This window comes from Salvelinus namaycush, chromosome 22 (genome assembly GCF_016432855.1).
Source record: "Salvelinus namaycush isolate Seneca chromosome 22, SaNama_1.0, whole genome shotgun sequence".
Taxonomy (NCBI): Eukaryota; Metazoa; Chordata; class Actinopteri; order Salmoniformes; family Salmonidae; genus Salvelinus; species Salvelinus namaycush.
Genome location: NC_052328.1, coordinates 13,574,271 through 13,595,135, shown reverse-complemented (window position 1 = coordinate 13,595,135; position 20,865 = coordinate 13,574,271). Strand labels below are relative to the sequence as shown.

Below are 20,865 nucleotides of genomic sequence, written 5' to 3'. Positions count from 1 at the left end.
TTTCTAGATGGCTACACGTAAACTCACTCACTTTTGTACATCGCCTTGGTCCGTACAATTGACCTTATTTTAGCGCCTCAAAAACGTAATACTTCCAGATCAACTGTAATGTCAATACCATTGTAAAGCACACTTTCTCCCCTTGCCAACAAAATACATGACATGACCTAAACGCTTTTTTCACTCGATCTGTCCAACTTATCACCTTACCTCTAAAATGTAAATAAAACACTATGAAGAGTTTATATAATGTGTGATTACATACCTATTTGAAGGTTTGTGTCGAATTTGAATCGTGTTTTTAAGACGGTGCTAAAGTGATCTTCAGAAGTAAACAGTTTTTTTGAGAGTCGTGATCACTTGCAGTGACGACGCAAAATATGACTAGGTATCCCCCCCATACCCCCGTCACTGTCCATTTCTTGTTTTTAAAGGATGAGAGAAGTGCTACACCTGGTGGAGAGAGAATGTAAGACAGAAATAGTAGATTTATGCGTGCTGTACGTTACGACATGACACGTCACGGTGTAACGGAGGGTCCGTTATTTCAACTTTTCTCCAATACTATAGAGCCATTACCATGTCGATCAACGCTTGAATAGAAACGTTGTTCATACCCCAGATTTTGAAGTCAACACAGTCGCTACAGTCCCATTAGTTTTCTTTGCAGCCTCGTTTGAATGTCGCGGTTGCGCACATATGTACGGAATGGCGTGAGTTTACATTAGCTATGCTACCAACTCATACAAACGGGAGTTCACATTTAGCAGAACAATTTTAGAACTGAAAAGGACTATTTCAAAATATTATGCAGCGAAAACAGCCAAATATATCCAAATCGGATTTTAGTAACCATGTTGTGTGCCTGTTGGAACACAGAAATCATGACGGATTTGGCGATTATCCACTTTGTATGTTTGTTTAACAGTTTAATTAAATATAACAACAAATTCTGACTGAGTTGTAAACCAAATAATCAGCAAACACATGTTCTTCCTGGCAAAATCATTAAGACTCACCCTATTGCAAAGTCTAATCACAATACATATAGAATCTCAATATTTTGAATCGTGACCTAGCTATCTATCATGATTGATTTTAACATTTTAAATGAGTCTTATCATGAAGTCTCTGCCGATACCCGGTCTTTAAGGGATAGTGCTAGATTTAGGCAAATAAGCCCTTTTCCTACTTTTCCAGAGTCGGATGAACTCATGGAAACCACTTGTATATCTCTACGTGCAGTTTGAAGGTAGTTTTGCGTGCCATTGCTAACTAGCGTTAGCGCAATGACGAAGGCTAGACTATGGTATGCTAGCACCATGCTACCAGGCATGGTGCTAATGCTAGTTAGCAACTTCCCTCAAATTCCCACGGAGACATACAAATGGTATCCATGAGTTCATCTGACTCTGGGTAAGTAGAACAAAATCTCGCACTAACCCTTTAATGCAAAGACCCCTGCTGGGCTTTGTGTGTGTGTGACCTTGAGTGACCTTGCGTGATATTAATATCACTATTGCTGTGAGCAGCACTTGTGCCCATCTCCGATCTGTCAGGGCTTCCCAGTATAACCACCATGGACACCGTCCAGGATAATTAAGTGGATTAGGCTCCCAAGGCCCAGTTGGAGAATAAAGCTGCTGGTGTAATGAGAACACTTAACCAGTTAACCAGCGGTTAACCAGGATTACAGCAACGCTGAGGTTAGAAACATTCAAGGTGAGGTGAGATATTTTTGGAAGCTTCTTTGACACATTCCCAGACTCAAACTAGATTTTTTAAGGGAAGTCACAGAGTAGTATTTTAGTGCTGCATTCCTATTCTTATTAATAGGTAATAAATATTTTTATTTAATACATTTTCAATTAGAATTTCTCCCTTGGATAATTCCCAGCCACAAGCCTGGGGACAAGGTTAAAACTAACCCAAACCTCTTCAGTATTTAAATGTGCATCACTACATTTCCTAGCATCAGTCATTAGATCTAACGTTCTGGCACAGATATCCAGGCCTCCTGAGGATTGGAGAGGAATTGGGTAGTATTCTGCTGGAGAGAGGCTGGCCCGCCCCATCCGGTCAAAGATGCTTTGGGCATCTCCCTGCGTCAGAGGCACCTGTCCTTGCAATCACCTGACGGGGCTAAGCTGCACATCAAAGCCTCTTACTGCTCTTATCTCCTCAGCAGCTGTTTATGTGCTTTAGGTCCTTTAAGCTATATTCCAGAGGACAGATGTCCCCTTTACCCCCCACTACCACTCTCACGTATACAACTATATTTACTGTTCTTGCTCAACTGAACCTAACCCTCAGGTAAGGATACCTCCTTTTATGGTTTAGTTGGACATATCAGGGGACACATTAAAAAGGGTATAGGTAAGCCTAAGTATCCTTTAAATTGTCTTTGCTAGATATACCTCAACCCTTTGACATGTATTATCCAACACTTACTCTTATTAAACCTTTATTTAACCTGGAAGACTAATTAGTCAGAAGACCTCTTTCTCAATTGAGACTTGATAACTAGAGACAACTTATCTCTTCTGAGGGTGGCACAGTTAAAGTGATTTTAGTCACTTTTTTGTCCTGTAACTGAGGATTGGATCCCTGCTGAGTGGGAACCACACGTTACTGCTGATCCCATCAGGGAAAGCTGGGCTCCTACTGGGTTCTTTACACGTACGCCTCATCTCCCTCATCAACCGTGAACCTCCGGTTCTCCTTAATTGACGTTTTTCATCATTTGGATATGGTACTACCCTACCGCAACCAACATGTATCAAGAGCATGTCACTTAAGTGAAGTTAGCAAAAAGTGAGAGAATGAGGGGAAAAATGTAAAGCATAGGCAGCATGGCCATGGTGAATAAAGAGTTTAAAAATACTGTATGAATGTGAGTACATATGTCTGTGACAGGACATTTTTAAGTGTGCAGTATCATTTTAGAAATGACTCATGTCAGACTAAACCTTATGGACAAAACAGACAATCCGACTCTTGTTCTCTTTATATATTTTTATTTTACACAATATCTCAAAATCCAAATTTACAGAAAAGATGAACTCTCAATATTACAAAGGAAGAAAATCGTGATCACACAGAAAGTAAAAATATGACAACTGTTAAGACTTTTTGTATCCACTGCAAACTGACCAGCATCACTATCTGCCCATAAAGGGTATGCTGATTTAAACTGCCAATCTGATCATTGTTAACTCTTAAAAAAGTACATAACCTTCGTATACGTGCTCCCAGCACCTCATCTGGGCACTCAGTCTTATACGTGCTCCCAGCACCTCATCTGGGCACTCAGTCCACTGTAGCCCCTCAAAGGACTACAAAATCAGAGTTTCATCTGCCTCGTACATCAAGCAGACATATAACCCGATAGCAACACTGATACATAACCGATAAATGTTAAAATGTGTGTTGTATAGATGTAAATGCATGTGGCGCTGCTCTGCAGGGACCTGTATGGGGACACTACAGTGCCCGGGTTTATGTGTTCCCCCCTCTTCTTCTGATACGTGCTCCCAGCACCTCATCTGGGCACTCAGTCCACTGTAGCCCCTCAAAGGACTACAAAATCAGAGTTTCATCTGCCTTTAATCAGTGTGAGAGGGGGCTGGGAGGGACAGCCAGGACACCGGTTCCGCAGCTGCCCGATTTAAGCTGCCGTGAGGGAACGTACGTGACCGATTGACCGGGTGGCATTAGGCATTGATAATGTGTTTTGGATTACAAAATTCAGTTAAATTGAGCAGACTAAGAACATTTTTGGATTACTTGACTAAAATACATATCTTTGTGTAGCTATCGGGTTGCATGTCCACTTAACTCAAGTTGTGGAGTTTAAAAAGGACATAGGGGTATATCTATTAGACATGAGGATAGGTCAACTATGTTAGGCTTGATTGTTTCAGGGTAGGTCCATCATTTTTCATGGAGAGGATTCCCGGGAGGGAAGGGGAGATTTCATTATTTCATTATATTTTCTAGATATTCACATGCCCAAATTCATGTATACGGTACAGATGTTTTGACAACCCAAATATATTTTTCATTATTTTTCTTTAAAAAATATACTCTGATTAACATATATACAGAATTATTATGGACAGGATATACAGTTGAAGTTGGAAGTTTACATACACTTAGGTTGGAGTCAATAAAACTCGTTTTTAAACCACTCCACAAATTTCTTGTTAACAAACTATAGTTTTGGCAAGTCGGTGAGGACATCTACTTTGTGCATGACACAAGTAATTTTTCCAACAATTGTTTACAGACAGATTATTTCATTTATAATTCACTGTATCACAATTCCAATGGGTCAGAGGTTTACATACACTAAGTTGACTGTGCCTTTAAACAGCTTGGAAAATTCCAGAAAATAATGTCATGGCTTTAGAAGCTTCTGATAGGCTAATTGACATCATTGGATGTATTTCAAGGCCTACCTTCAAACTCAGTACCTCTTTAATTAACATCATGGGAAAATCAAAAGAAATCAGCCAAGACCTCAGAAAGAAAATTGTAGACCTCCACAAGTCTGTTTCATCCTTGGGAGCAATTTCCAAACGTCTGAAGGTACCACGTTCATATGTACAAACAATAGTATGCAAGTATAAACACCATGGGACCACGCAGCCGTCATACCGCTCAGGAAGGAGATGCGTTCCGTCTCCTAGAGATGAACGTACTTTGGTGCGGAAAGTGCAAATCAATCCCAGAACAACAGCAAAGGACCTTGTGAAGATGCTGGAGGAAACAGGTACAAAAGTATCTATATCCACAGTAAAACGAGTCCTATATCGACATAACCTGAAAGGCCACTCAGCAAGGAAGAAGCCACTGCTCCAAAACCGCCATAAAAAAGCCAGACTACAGTTTGCAACTGCACATGGGGACAAAGATCTTACTTTTTGGAGAAATGTCCTCTGGTCTGATGAAACAAAAATAAAACTGTTTGGCCATAATGACCATCGTTATGTTTGGAGGAAAAAGGGGGATGCTTGCAAGCCGAAGAACACCATCCCAAACGTGAAGCACGGGGGTGGCAGCATCATGTTGTGGGGGTGCTTTGCTGCAGGAGGGACTGGTGCACTTCACAAAATAGATGGCATCATGAGGCAGGAAAAGGATGTGGATATATTGAAGCAACATCTCAAGACATCCGTCAGGAAGTTAAAGCTTGGTCGCAAATGGGTCTTCCAAATGGACAATGACCCCAAGCATACTTCCAAAGTTGTGGCAAAATGGCTTCAGGACAACAAAGTCAAGCTATTGGAGTGGCCATTACAAAGCCCTCACCTCAATCCCATAGAAAATGTGTGGGCAGAACTGAAAAAGTGTGTGTGAGCAAGGAGGCCTACAAACCTGACTCAGTTACAGCAGCTCTGTCAGGAGGAATGGGCCAAAATTCACCCAACTTATTATGGGAAGCTTCTGGAAGGCTACCCGAAACATTTGACCCAAGTTAAACAATTTAAAGGCAATGCTACCAAATACTAATTGAGTATATGTAAACTTCTGACCCACTGGGAAAGAAATAAAAGCTGAAATAAATCATTCTCTCTGCTATTATTCTGACATTTTACACTCTTAAATTAAAGTGGTGATCCTAACTGACCTAAGAGAGGGATATATATATTTTTTTTTTACGTACACCTTAGCCAAATTACTAGTATTTGGCTAAGGGGTATGTAAACTTCCGACGTCATCTGTACATTCACATTTTTGAGTTTGGTTCTCCCTTCATGTGAGGAGTTGGTTTAGTTGTTCACTTTTCATAGGGTGTGTGCATGTGTCCATTGATATGTCTGTGTGTGTATGTTTGAATATGTGTGTTGTTTCACTGAGAAGATGTCTCTCCTCTCACTCCTATTTCTCTTTGAGCTCCCGTCGATAGTCCCTTTGGGTGAGACCCTTTCAACTCACAGTGGCCACCCCCTCCTCAACCTCCCCCACATGGTTCCCTGCACTGACCAGGCCCTTGATCTTTGCTATGACGTCTGCCACCGTCTCCTTCACACTCTTCTCCAGGAGCCAGCCCTCGCTCTCACTCTCCGGGTTCTCTGGATCGGCCATAGTCTCCAGAGAAGTGGTCAGGTACTGTAAGCCCACCATCACTCCTGCCTGAGGACCAGACAAACAAGATATGTACATCACTGACAGCCTTTACACTGACACGCTGTAGTTATCAAACAATCTATATGGCCTCTGAACCACCAGAGATCTCTGGTACCCGTTCTTGTTTAGATGTAGAAAACACTGATTCCAAATGTATTAATCACTGATCTAAATCAAAAAAAAATTATAGTCACTAAGGCTTTCCACTGGGCACAGATGTCAGATCAACGTCTAGTTTTGATTTACATTTGTTTGAGTTGTCAACTATCGTGAATTCAACGTGAATTCAACGTGAAATCAACGAAACATGTCACCATGTTATTGGATTTAGATGAAAAGTTGGATGAAAAGCAGACCACATTCTCTTACGTTGATGACTTTTTGCAAATCCAATCAGTTTTCCACGTTGATTCAATGTGATCACATAGATTTTTGTTGTTGAAGTGACATTGAAACAATATTTTCCCCCAGTGGGTTGGGTTTTAGATCAAATCTCCCATTGGCGCCAATTGGACATCAATTGGACATCAATGAATTGACACAGATCTCAAATTTGGATTTGGCACAAAATGACAATTTAGTGTTGTTGTTTTGACCCAGATAGCAAACCTATTAGTGCTTCGAGGAAGGCTACCTGTTGGTCTCTGCTCTGCCCAGATTAACCCCTCTAACCCTGATCCTCCCTCACAGAGTATACCACACCCACACAGTGGTGTAAAAATACTTTAAAGTACTACTTAAGTCGTTTTTTTGGGTGTCTGTACTTTACTATTTATATTTTTGACAATTTTTGCTTTTACTTCACTACATTCCTAAAGATAACAATGTACTTTTTGCTCCATACATTTTCCCTGACACCCAAAAGTACTCGTTACTATTTGAATGCTTAGCAGGACAGGAAAATGGTCCAATTCACACACACATCAGGAGAACATCCCTGGCCATCTCTACTGCCTCTGATCTGGCAGACTCACTAAACAAAAATGAGTGTTGGCCTGTGCCCCTGGCTAATTTGCTTAATATATGGAATTTGAAATGATTTATACTTTTACTTTTGATACTGAAGTATATTTGAGCAATTACATGTACTTTTGATACTTAAGACTGGGCAGATAGATCAGACACTAGAGGTCTACTTTTGGCAAGTCATTTATATGAAAGTCAAGTGAGTGCTAAGACAACTATGTAATGGCGTGTTTTAGTGCCTGCTTGTAAGAAGGGCAACGTTATGGTGACAGTTAGGCTTGGTGTGTGCCACATGTTCTCCTAAAGTCAAAATATATTCAGGAGGGTTGGTATGTGTGCCCACTGAACTGGTCAGCTGTGGCCAACTTGGACCAGCTGGACTTCTACTAATACTCACTGAGCTAGATAGTTAGAAATGGCCACCTTCTAATATATGGCCATTAATGGGAAACCGATGGACAGTCTTAAATTGTTAGATTTTTTTTATCCTCTTCTCCACACCACTGGGCCTAGTCCTGCTCTACTACTTACCCACATATGCCTTTAAGACTATAATTTAATCAAATCAGCTAATCAATTAGTTCGCGTGTGATCATTAGCATATGTCGCCAGCTACCCTCTGAAGTGAAGGACATGGCCCCCCCAGCCATTTCCCTATTCTTCTCTTTCTCACCTCCAATATGATGTACAGTAGCATCAGGCCCCCGATGCTGTTCATCATGCCTCCGTAGTAGGCGACCAGGGACTCGCGGCAGCCCCGGGTCCAGATGTTGAGCTCCTCGGTGTGGTGGTCGTAGTCATAGTGGGCTGAGTTGTTGGTCAGTTGGTGCTGGATGCAGGGTCTGGGGGAGCCGGGGTTGCAGCAGCTGAACGGTACACTCTCCATCAGAAACTTCCCCTCCACGTTGCTCAGGACACGGCTGTGGAGAGGCCAAGAGAGACACGTCAGACCCGTCACAAGCCACGTGACAAGTTTACGTCAGTCCCATAACACAGACATGTGAAAGCATTGAAATGAGGCAACAGCTCACATGTCAAGTGTCAGTTTAGACTAACTGTATGACTAAATGATCAATCAGCTTTATCATATAGAGAGGCCTTGGCTGACAGGAGAAAAGTTGGGATTGCTTCAGGCTAATGTTGACAGGTGAAGAGTTTCAACCTGGTTCATGAGGATCCTCTTGATGGGATCATTCGTGAGTGAGAGAGACAGCAGGCATCTCTTCAGTAGATTAACATATGAACACGCATGCCTAATGCACACAGTCAAGTATACTGTACATGCACACACATATACATATGTAAATGAACTCTAATGCATTTAAACATGCACACCATTACACGTGTGCTATTCACACATTACCACCCACTTCCAAACATATTCCTGAATTACTTTCTAAATGTCCAAATCATCCATCCTAAATATTCTAAAATTGATTGTGTAGTTACTTATAGATGATTTGGACATAAAGCATGAAAATGCTACTATAGGTACCATTGACTTGCATTGGATTTGTGCCAAGAATACCTACAAGTTAACACTTGAAACAGTGGCCAGGTAAACAAAAGCAGAGCATGAATTGCTGTCACCCCTTATCCATAGAATGCTGACAGGGTAAGGAAACCAATGTGTCATTTTGTCATTTGGGTGAACTATCCCTTTAATCAATGTCTTCAAATCAGAATCTAAATTGACTAAATATAGTATCAGTTGCCACCAAGGCACAATATTGGGGAGAGAGGGGGGTAGTGTGTTTCTGTTAAGTGTCAGAGTCTATTGGTGACAGTTAACTGCCGTCTTGTTATGATTTAGGGGGACAGTAAGCTCTGAAGGACGTGGAATTTAGATCCAGGGAGATTATCTACTTATCAGAACCTGGCACATGAGCCTGACTCCACTTACACTGGTATCCTCTGCATCCCACTAAGACTTCTTTAATTCTCTCTACATTTATCCTGCCCTGACCCCCTTTAAGGTATACCCCTAATTAAACTATTTGTTTTGTATGTTTTACATTAACTAAGTTGTCACTACCATACACTAGCAACAGCAAGTGCTACCTTGTCTCATTTGCTATCCCCAGCTTCCTGCACAAGAACACAAGAGACCATATGAGTAAAGATGGAGACTATGGTCAGGAGTGAGAAAAAAATCCTATGTAGCAGCAATGTTGGATATGTTGCATAAGACTTGGCATGAATTAACCAGTACGTTTTTCCTAAAATAGCCTTTCTGTCAATCGAAAGACCGAAGGAATCTTTCGAGGCCAAGGAGCTTTTGGTGGAAAGACAGATTTCTTGGTTCTGGCTGACGCCCAGAGACACTGTCAACAAGTCATTTGCCTACTTTTACTTGACAGGCAATTTTTGGGCCTATCTTGGCCTTCTGGGTACCATGATCCACCCAACATTGCTTTCTATCAGCTACTGATTTCGGTACTCACTCTTTGACTTCATCGTTGCTGAAGTCCAGATAGCGGTTGCTGATCCACTGGACTTCAAACCAATCCCTATAGTTGTTGTTGCCACAGCAGCGGAACTCAATCTGGGTCATGTCCAGCGTCCTCTTCATGAAGCAGCGTCCAGGTGTGTCCGTATCCTTGTAGTATTTTATCCCATTCTTCAGACCCTCAGCCAGGGAAAAGTACAACTGGAACTGCATGCAGAAGCACAGCAGAGCTGTGAAGAACAGGAGGATGTTGAAACCGAAGCAGCCCATCAGGTAGCCCTTGACCATGGGCTTCCACTTGGCGAACTTCAAAGCATCCAGAGAGTCGTGGCACACCTTGCCGCCAAAAACGTTTACCCCGCAAGCAGCTAGGCCAACTAGAATCAACAGGTTGGGCACAAAATGGCTCTCGTTGTTGTCCATCATCTCACTCCTCTTCCGGAGCTCGATCTTAAAGAACAGCCCCAGACTGAAGACCAGAATGCCGGTCATCACTGCTAGCCAGTACATGAGCCACAGGCCCTGGGCAAGCTTCACCCGCTTCGGCAAGTCAAACTTTACCTTCATCAACACCATGCTTACCTCAGAGTGTATACTATTCCCAAATCAAAACTTGGATAAAAAAAAATATATACAAATTAGAATATACAAAATAGTAAAAACTATTTTTTTCAATGTTATTTCTTCAGTAACAGTTAAGACCTCAGTTGACCTTAGGCAACAATGTTCCCGGGGAGAGTTTCAGTTGGAAAATTGTAATCTGTTCCAGAAAGGAGCTGCAGAATGTGTTTTGGCAAGGGTTCCCCTCTTCATATCCATTCTGACCAACCTCAAATCAGGAAAGTCCATAGTGCTGGGTGGACAGAGGAGTCTGCCACCAAAAATGATAAAACAAATATTCACATAAAATCCCCCAAAATGACAGGATAGCGGGCTACACAGCTATTCCAGGTGGATCCTTTTCCTGCAAAAGGAGGTAGCCAGGTGAGTAGCAGAGTGATCAAGCCACAAAGTTGCAGTACGTCATCCTAAACCCTGCTAATCAGCCCTGATCCCATTTGTAGCAGATGAGCCTTGGGCTTTAATCTCTTGTCTTACCATGTAATTGATTTGTTGCTTAAGCGTCAGCTTCCTCCATTACCTGCGCTGGGCTGCACTGGGATGGGGAGACCTTGGAGTCTTGTGGCTGCAGGAACGTCCACCTCTTCAAGTGTGAACCATCTAGTGACAGCGCGAGTGGTGTTCTAAGAGTAAGACTCTACTGCCTCGGGTGTTTGCCAAAACAACTACCTAATAGACCAATATAGGTACAGTATACACTGAGTGTACAAAACATTTCCATGACATAGACTGACCAGGTGAATCCAGTTGAAAGCTTTGATCCCTTATTGTTGTCACTTGTTAAATCCACTTCAATGAGTATAGATCAAGGTTTCCCAACTGGTAGCCCGCAGGTGGTTTTATTTGGTCCACAAGTTTTCTGAGCAAAAAATAAATAAAAAATAATTGTTGGACATAGAAGACTGTAAAAAACACTAGGAAATCAGCGCCAAGTTATTTTAATTTAAGAAATCTGTTCCTAAATATTCCCACGCATAATAGAGAGACACGTGATCGTATACGAATGTAAATAAGGTTTGAAATAATTGTTTTAGTCAAACATTATATCTGTTTGGGCTTCTTGCGGTCAATTTGCAGTCTACAAATTATTTGTAATTACATTCCGGCCCCCTGACCATCCGGTCAAGAAAAAAATTGTTCTGCTGGCTGAATCTAGTTGAAGGGGAGGAGACAGGTTAAAGAATGATTTTTAAGTCTTAGACATGGGTTGTGTATGTGTGCCATTCAGAGAGTGAGTGGGCAAAACAAAATATTTAAGTGCCAGGCGCACCGGTTTGAGTGTGTCAAGAACTGCGAAGCTGCTGGGTTTTCCCACGCTCAACAGTTTCCTGTGTGTATCAAGAATGGTCCACCACCCAAAGGACATCCGGCTTAACATGAGTCAGTATGCCTGTGGAACGCTTTCGACACCTTGTAGAGTTTGTGCCCTGACGAATTGAGGCTGTTTGAGGGCAAAACGGGATTCAACTCAATATTAGGAACGTGTTCTTAATGTTTTGTACACAACAAGTTTCACAAATATATGGTACATTTTCACAACTCTAAGTACAAAAATCAAAACAGATCATCAACATGGCTCATGTTTCAAAACTCTAAGCACATTTTCAATTGACTGAGTACAACAAACCAATTCACAAAGTCCTTGTTCACTGCACCAAATCACTCATTCAATTTAGATACGCATTCAATCTAAGTATCTGTTTTTCAAAATGCTCTATTCACTTTACTTTTGATATGATTTTCTTGTCATTTATTAACAATACAACAAACTATCATTTAAACTGCTCAAACTGATACGTACTGAACCAAAATGATGTAGTGCATAGTTAACTTAAATAGTTTGATAACGGCTGAACACTGTAAATATCTGTTTTTAACTCATAAATGTATTAATTTTACATCAATTTATGTTGGACGGTAAAACCAAATCATATATAGATGTGGCTGTAAATGCTACATCATTCTCCATCCACCAGTGTGCTTCAATGGGAAAAAGTGGAAAGAGTCACTCTTATGTACTACCATTTGGAATTATAGTGTAGTGTACAGTGCACTGCTGAATACCTGTGTTTTATACAGTATAACAATATATTCCACTCATTGTCTGAATTTCATTGATGCACTGTAAGCTGATGGATTTCAAGCAGAGAGACAGGCGTAGAAAGTCATGTAGAAAGGTGATCTTGTACAATGTTGCATGGGGCACAAATGGCAACAACACCGTGCTACATTTTTACGCTAGCCAACTGCTTTACAATACCCCTATTTTTGATCATTTTTATAAACATAAAAATGTCAACTTGATGCAAATGTGTATTTTCTTTATTGTATGATAATACCCTCATATAAAAAAGAAAATACTTTGAACAACTTTAAAATGGACATACATCAATAATTTCAAAGCGCACTACACTAAATTACACCATTTAAAAGGCCATTTCATAGAGAATGTTACAAACTGGACGATATTTGGTAACTTACTTTTTATAGATGTTGATTGGGTCTAAATAGGCATTATGAATTTGGTAGTCTAATTTCAGTGTGCTTGTCTTCAACAGCCATTTCCGCTTCCCACACTTCAACTCATATTTTTCATCTTCAGAAGCATCTGCATTCACAAAATTGTGTGTGGTTATGCTTAGATATATTCTCCAGACTTGTCCAGAGGGAAATTGTTGATATGTATGCAACATTCAACTGGTAAAGTTAATTGTGATATGATAAAAAATATTTTTTCCCCTTTTAGTGTGTGGTGCCTGGCATTAACTACCATTTAATCCAATAGCCAAAAAACACAAAATACACAGTTCAAAACTAGTTAGAAAGAAAAGTACATGCTAAATATAATTTTCCACACAGCATTTGACTAAAACCGTATAGTTTTCTCTACTGGCTCTACATATCACTAAGACACACCCTTTTCCAATTATTTTGTGGCTAGGGTTTATAAGAGTCAACAAATATAACTAATTAGAACATTAACTTTCATAAGCCTTTGCATAAAATTTACAAATTGCAGGTGTCTGATGCAGTTTCCTTTTCCAGTGCAAAATTTAATAATTATGTGTTTGGCTCAGAGACTTTGCAAAGTCTAAAGCTTTGTTTAGCCCAACCTTAATCCAATTTGTGGTCCACATTTGTTTTAGTGTTTACTCTAGGCCTATCAGTATTTTAACAGTATGAATAGGCATTCATCTGTGAGTGTAACAGAATTGATATGGCAGGCAAAAACCTGAGGAAAATCCATCCGGAATTTTTTTTTTTTTAGGTCACAGGCCTTTCCAATGCAAGTCTATGGGTCTATATATAAACATATCTCCCAGATTGCAGCACCTATGGCTTCCACTATATGTTAATAGTCTTTATACAGGGTTTCAGGCTTGTTTCTTGAAAAACATACAAGTAATAGTAGTTTTTCCAAAGTGAGCTCAACAGGAAAAGTAGGCTTTTGGCACGTGTGAATGAGGATGCGCTCTTCGTTATTTTCCTTTCCTATTGAACACTGATTTTTCCGTCTGAAATATTATCGTTTATTTATATATTAGGGTACCTGAGGATTGAATAGAAACATTGTTTGACATTTTTGGACGAAGTTTACCGGTATCTTTTTGGATTCCTTTGTATGCATGTTGAAGGAGTGGATTACTGAAATCAATGGCGCAAACTAAACATACTTTTTTAAAGTAGATATAAAGAAGGACTTTATCGAACAAAACGAACATTCATTGTGTAGCTGGGCCCCGTGGGATTGCAAACAGAGGAAGATCTTCAAAGGTAAGTGATTTATTTCATCGCTATTTGGGATTTTGTGAAGCCTGTGCTGGTTAAAAAAGTATTTTGATGTGGGGCGCTGTCCTCAGATAATCGCAAGGTATGCTTTCGCCGTACAGCCTTTTTGAATCGGACAACGCAGAAGTTAAGCTTTTAAATGATATAAGACACTTGTATGTAAATTAATGTTTAATATTACAACTTTGTAACTTGAATTTGGCGCGCTCCAATTTCACCAGATGTTGTTGACAGGTGTCCCGCTAGCGGTTCGCGAGCCCTAAGATTATTTTTAAGAATGTGAAATGTCAGAATAATAGTAGAGAGAAAGATTTATTTCAGCTTTAATTTCTTTCATCACATTCCCAGTGGGTCAGAAGTTTACATACACTCAATTAGTATTTGGTAGAATTGCCTTTAAATTGTTTCACTTGGATCAAACGTTTCGGGTAGTCTTCCACAAGCTTCCCACAATAAGTTGGGTGAATTTTGGCCCATTCCTCCTGACAGAGCTGGTGTAACTGAGTCAGGTTTGGAGGCCCACAAATTTTCTATGGGATTGAGGTCAGGGCTTTCTGATGGCCACTCCAATACCTTGACTATGTTGTCCTTAAGCCATTTTGCCACAACTTTGGAAGTATGCTTGGGGTCATTGTCCATTTGGAAGATCCATTTGCAACCAAGCTTTAACTTCCTGACTGATGTCTTGAGATGTTGCTTCAATATATCCACATAATTTTCTTCCCTCATGATGCAATCTATTTTATGAAGTGCACCAGTCCCTCCTGCAGCAAAGCACCCCCACAACATGATGCTGCCACCCCCGTGCTTCACGGTTGGGATGGTGTTCTTCAGCTTGCAAGCATCCCCCTTTTTTCCTCCAAACATAACAAAGGTCATTATGGCCAAACAGTTCTATTTTTGTTTCATCAGACCAGAGGACATTTCTCCAAAAAGTAAGATCTTTGTCCCCATGTGCAGTTGCAAACTGTAGTCTGGCTTTTTTATGGCGGTTTTGGAGCAGTGGCTTCTTCCTTGCTGAGCGGCCTTTCAGGTTATGTCGATATAGGACTCGTTTTACTGTGGACATAGATACTTTTGTACCTGTTCCTCCAGCATCTTCACAAGGTCCTTTGCTGTTGTTCTGGGATTGATTTGCACTTTTCACACCGAAGTACATTTATCTCTAGGAGACAGAACGCGTCTCCTTCCTGAGCGGTATGGCGGCTGCGTGGTCCTATGGTGTTTATACTTGTGTACTATTCTTTGTACAGATGAACGTGGTACCTTCAGACGTTTGGAAATTGCTCCCAAGGATGAACCAGACTTGTGGAGGTCTACAATTTTTTTCTGAGGTCTTGGCTGATTTCTTCAGATTTTCCCATGATGTCAAGCAAAGAGGCACTGAGTTTGAAGTTAGGCCTTGAAATACATCCACAGGTACACCTCCAATTGACTCAAATGATGTCAATTAGCCTATCAGAAGCTTCTAAAGCCATGACATCATTTTCTGGAATTTTCCAAGCTGTTTAAAGGCACAGTCAACTTAGTGTATGTAAACTTCTGACCCACTGGAATTGTAATACAGTGAAATAATCGGTAAACAATTGTTGGAAAAATTACTTGTGTCATGCACAAAGTAGATTTGCCAAACGACTTGCCAAAACTATAGTTTGTTAACAAATCATTTGTGGAGTGGTTGAAAAACGAGTTTTAATGACTCCAACCTAAGTGTATGTAAACTTCCGACTTCAACTGTATAGGCCTAGGGTTCCAAACTGGTTGATTGTAAATCTAATGATATTTAGTGATATTGGATTGTGTTTGGTTGTCAATGCAACAAAATATCAACAATATTTATCTTCTGCTTGGATAGTTCCATTTGTGAAACTTATTTAGTCTGGCTTTAAATCCAGTTTATCTACAAATTAATAATTGATATGTTGGATTCAAGTCTCCATCTCAAAAAATCTAAGTTGAAGAATAGGACTAAATAAATGTAAAGTTTGATTAGCTTTGATTTAGTCCTTCTCTTTAACTTAGATTTTTGGTTGAAATCTAGACGTGAATCCAACATAAATTTTTAGACAAACTGGAATTAAAGACAAACTAAGTAAATCTCTCAGATGGAACTGTCCAAGCAGAAGATACTACTTTAAATGTTGATATTTGGTTGCATTGACAAACAAACACAATTCAATATCACTTTTGAAATACAATAAATAGCCTATTAACTTGTCGACAAGTTATGAGGTACTGATATGTTGGATTCTCCAACTCAACCAAAAATAAAAGTTAAAGAATGGTATTAAACCAGATGATCAGATGGAATTATCCAAGCAGTATCTACATCTCCTTTAAAATGTTAATATTTGGTTGCGTTGACAACCAAACATAATTCAATATTACTTTTGCAATACAGTAAATAGACTAAAGTTGAAGCTATTTTACAAACTAATGTAACATTCGACCTCAAAATGAATAACACATCAATGGCCACATGTTGAGGTCACTGTTACTATCAATGTCTTCTTTATGTAATAATTTAAAGCGTGCATGTTCAAGATAGCATGCATAGGTTGTCACAGGTCTGTGGAGATCCTCACAATTGCTCTAATAATCTGTGCAGAATCTCGAACAACATTGATCACTTGCACCATGTACTTTTAATGTTATCTCAACCGCAATCCAGTTGATTTGGTTCTGCTATTAGATGAAGCACAGTGATACCGCAATCTGTTGTGTAAATAAACAAGACATCTGACATTGCACTTCTATTTGAACTGCTGTGCTTTTAAAATGGTTGAAAGCGCAGTGATAGACATTTGGTTGGGGAAAAAACGAAAGCAAAAATAAGACATTGCTTTTCCATTGGAATTTGCTTGTGCTTTTAGATGGTTGAAGGCATTGCGATAACACATTGGAAATTCAACTAACTTTTGTCTCTTTTTGCCTGGGTGAATATAGGATGTAATCTCATTGACCAATGTCTCAACCAAATATGACTCAATTATGAATGTTGAAATGACGCAGTGTGCCCAGTGGGTTGTTTTCTAAAGGTGATACCTGGAGGTGTTAATCTCCTCTTATCCTGCTATAGCCTGTCCTAAGCCTACTGCTAAATGGGATGTGGCAGCTGGCATCACAGTTGAGAAATAATGGATTAGCCCTTTTAGATATCAGACACAACAAACCCAGGTGTTTTATGCTCTCCAAGCACATTTCTGCCTCTCCTCTCTATTGGCTTTGTCCATAGTGACCATGGAGTATCGAATACCCCTACCCTGCATCTCTCCACTTCAGTCACTATGGATTATGATAGGTTGCCTACTACTAGGCATTCTTTAGATGAGTGGTTCCCAAAAGGTGGGTCACCAAGAGGACAACTCCCATGTTCTGAAGCAGGGCTTTCTTTACCAGGCTCTGTTAACCAACCGTCAGCCTCTTCAAAATGATTTAATCCAGTTTTAGACATGTACAATGGGCCTTTGCCTGAGTTGAAGAGAGCAGGTCTGCTGCAGGGACAGGGGATACGTCTCAATGCAGGGTCTACCCCCTCCTTCATTGTGGACACACAGATGGGCGCTGGGTCCACCGCCCCCTCCATGACAGTACAATCCAGCCTGGGCCAAGCTCATCCAAGGGGTTGTTCAGGCCTGTCCTATCCCCAACTCAACACTGTGTACACGGTCACCAGTATGGGCCTACAGCATCTCTCCACCACTGACCAGACACGCTCGCCAGAAGTGACCCACCAGCAGCCCCCAGATGGTCTACCACATTATAGTCCAACCCACTCCAGGCCCAGCGCAGGACCTGTAGACCAGTGCATCAGACTCAACTGCCTGGATCCACAGAGACCACCTTCCCCATTATCAATGTGTTTATCTGTACCACCCTCTCCGGGCATATACTGGCCAACCACAGAGCTGAGGCCGATCCAGTTACCGGGCAGAACATCAGGCTCCCAGAAAACCATGCCCTGTCATCTGCTGAAAAACTGCCACTGGAACATCTTTTCCAGGTAAGAACATAATAATAGCCTATTCAAACCTCTCTGACAATACACATTTCCTTCACCTCACTGGAGGATGCTACCCATCGCCTACTGCCCTACCATGGCTTCCAGACCATCGTACCCCCACAGGAGGAGGTATGGTACAGCGGTACTCTAAATCACCCTGAAGAAGGCACAGTGATGGGGAAACATTGGTGTTTTACCCAATAAATCACTGGGAGTTTATATATAGAGTATGCAAATCTCTTTGTTTTTATAGTTTACAGTTTATTCGCCGTTAGTCAGCACCTCTACACTAAATCATTTTCTCTGGTTGTGCACCAGCTCATGCTTTTTATTAGGTATGGTACAGTAACATGGGTTATCATGACTTCAGTCCAGACTATAGGGAGGCTGTCAGTCTTTAAAACCTATCCTCTTTCTCTCTGCAGTGGATGAGGAGTTTGAGGCAGAGGCCACTGAGGTCATGATGTGAAAGGAAGCTATGATGAGCAAGTACCAGTGTCTTATGATGGCCGAGTACGAGGCGTGTCTTAAAGAGAACGTAAACACACACACACACAGCAGCAACGGTCATACAAATTGTTCAAAGGTTTTAAAAATCATTCTAATAAATGCAACAGTTGGACAATGGATGAAGATACTCCAAACATTTTGAATGTTTAAAATCCATCAGATTTTTGCACATAACACATTGTACTGGCACGGACAAATAATAAATGGAGTTCAGGGATTTTGGTGGGAATTTAGGTAATCAATTTATTGTATAATTTCACATTTTTTCTTAGAATGTACTTATATATACATTTTCTAATGGTATCAGCAATTTTTTGGTATATATTTTGTGTTAAAATAAATACAATTATATGTGCCTCATTTGCATAAATACACGGTGTGTATTTGCATATATGAATAGATTAACATAAAGGGGTAGAACAGGGCTGCAACAACAAAAACTTTCTCTGTCTAGGCCTACCTGGACACTCCTGCTCTGTCTAGGCCTACCTGGACTCTCCTGCTCTGTCTAGGCCTACCTGGACTCTCCTGCTCTGTCTAGGCCTACCTGGACTCTCCTGCTCTGTCTAGGCCTACCTGGACTCACCTGCTCTGTCTAGGCCTACCTGGACTCTCCTGCTCTGTCTAGGCCTACCTGGACTCTCCTGCTCTGTCTAGGCCTACCTGGACTCACCTGCGCTGTCTAGACTGCCTCATTAATTACTGTTGTTGTCACGTTCTGTTGCATAATTCAACAAAAAAGGTGTTAATATCACTATACTATCAGACATAATATCACTATAATCCGTGTTCGTTTTCAGAAGTTGCTTTGAGTTCAGCACACCTCATTTGTAAACATTTCAACTGTATTAAATTCTAACTTTTTTCAATTTCATTCCACAAAAAAACCAACACCCATTTAAAAAGAAAATATCTTTTTCTTGTCTTTCTTGTGATACAAGTGTCGAGACAATGTGTTAAATCCCTGACGAAGCATTCTTATAGAAGCAACTGAAAGACAATGTATTCCATTGAGCCCATTTCAGTCATTACTGGGGTGTTTGAAAGTGCATTACAAACATTTGCGCGGTTGTAACGTTAACGGGGGAAAAAACGACAGGTACAAGCAAGATTTCAACTGCACCCTTAGTCACGTTATCCTGGCGCTGGGTTTGGATGTGCTACAATATGCATCTCTTTTGTGTGAAATTATTCAAGGGACTGACGATGAATACCGTTCATGCTGCCACAAGAAGCTGTGCTATAGGCTGATATTGAGATAGCTCAGCACTCGATTATCTGATAGCTTAAGAGCCTTACTATGTTAATATGCTTTTCATTACTATGCCTCTTGGTGACCAATCAAAATGTACAGTGGATAAAATCCAATGAACAAGAGGATGAACAATGCTTTGAGATTTTTCTAAACTTTTTGTGATTCTTTTTTTTTTAAGAAGCCCAGAGAAAACTGGGTCTACCATGGCCCCAATGTTTGAGGAGTGGGAAAATGAGCTTGACAGCAGGATTGATTGATGGACAGCTTTCAGGGCTGAGACGGAGGTCGTGAGAGGGGCGGTTAATAACACCTAGCGAGGATGTAGTGAAAGTGTGTGTGTTCTGGTACCCCTATTATTGGCGTGCTGTGGACACACGTGACAAGATTAGAGTGAGCCTTGGGATTGCAGTGAATTACTGTCCGATCCGTTTACAGGGGCACAGAGTCACTCACAGATCGGCACGCAATGAAGCTGCCCCAGCAACACTCATGCCCATCCATAATAGAACGGTATTATTATACCCAGCTAGCGGACAGTGGGTCGGTGGGTACGTCAGGGTCTGAAGGTATGGGTACACCCTTGGCACACCCATACGTGGGCCCACCCTTGCTATGAATGTCATCTCTGCAAAGGGGAGAGGACACCAAGTTAGATCATATTGTTTCATCCAAATGTGATAAAACAAGTTGGATCTGATTTAAGGGTCAAATTCTGATAATGAATTGTGGTAGAGATCTTTTTTGTGTGATTTTGTCTCCAGTTTGTCCTAATTATTAGATTTACGGGTATTGACTCCTCTTTCAATTCAGGGAGATTATGTAGTGAGATGCTATATCATTACTATTCACATGGAGACCACTGGCGAAGCACACCCCCTGCAGCCCCACTGCAAGGCTGGGGAGCCATGAGCTTTGGGGACCCCCCGGAGGTCGGGCCCCCCCAGATAGCATATGAACACGTCATAAGCCCAACATTAAAAAAAAAAAGTTTAATGAATGAATAGGAAATGAGCTTGCTCGGCCCTTGCCGAAGGGGCCCCGCGAAACTGCACTACGCCACTGATGGAGACACAAACAATCCTATCATAAATGCTAGAGGAGGGTATTTTAAAGATTTTATTATGTATGGTCTATCCCCCT

The 20,865-nt window shown here is 40.9% G+C and overlaps 1 protein-coding gene across 1 annotated transcript; it reads right to left on the bottom strand.

The window, feature by feature from the left end:
- Positions 1-5,723: 5,723 nt before the first annotated feature.
- Positions 5,724-10,123, bottom strand: LOC120066949 (peripherin-2-like). The gene is made up of 3 exons (XM_039018288.1): positions 9,543-10,123; positions 7,772-8,018; positions 5,724-6,138 (listed from the first exon to the last, which is right to left on the bottom strand). Exons 1-3 carry the CDS (start codon positions 10,121-10,123, stop codon positions 5,932-5,934), a joined length of 1,035 nt encoding a protein of 344 aa, XP_038874216.1. The 3' UTR covers positions 5,724-5,931.
- Between the last annotated feature and the right edge of the window lie 10,742 nt (positions 10,124-20,865).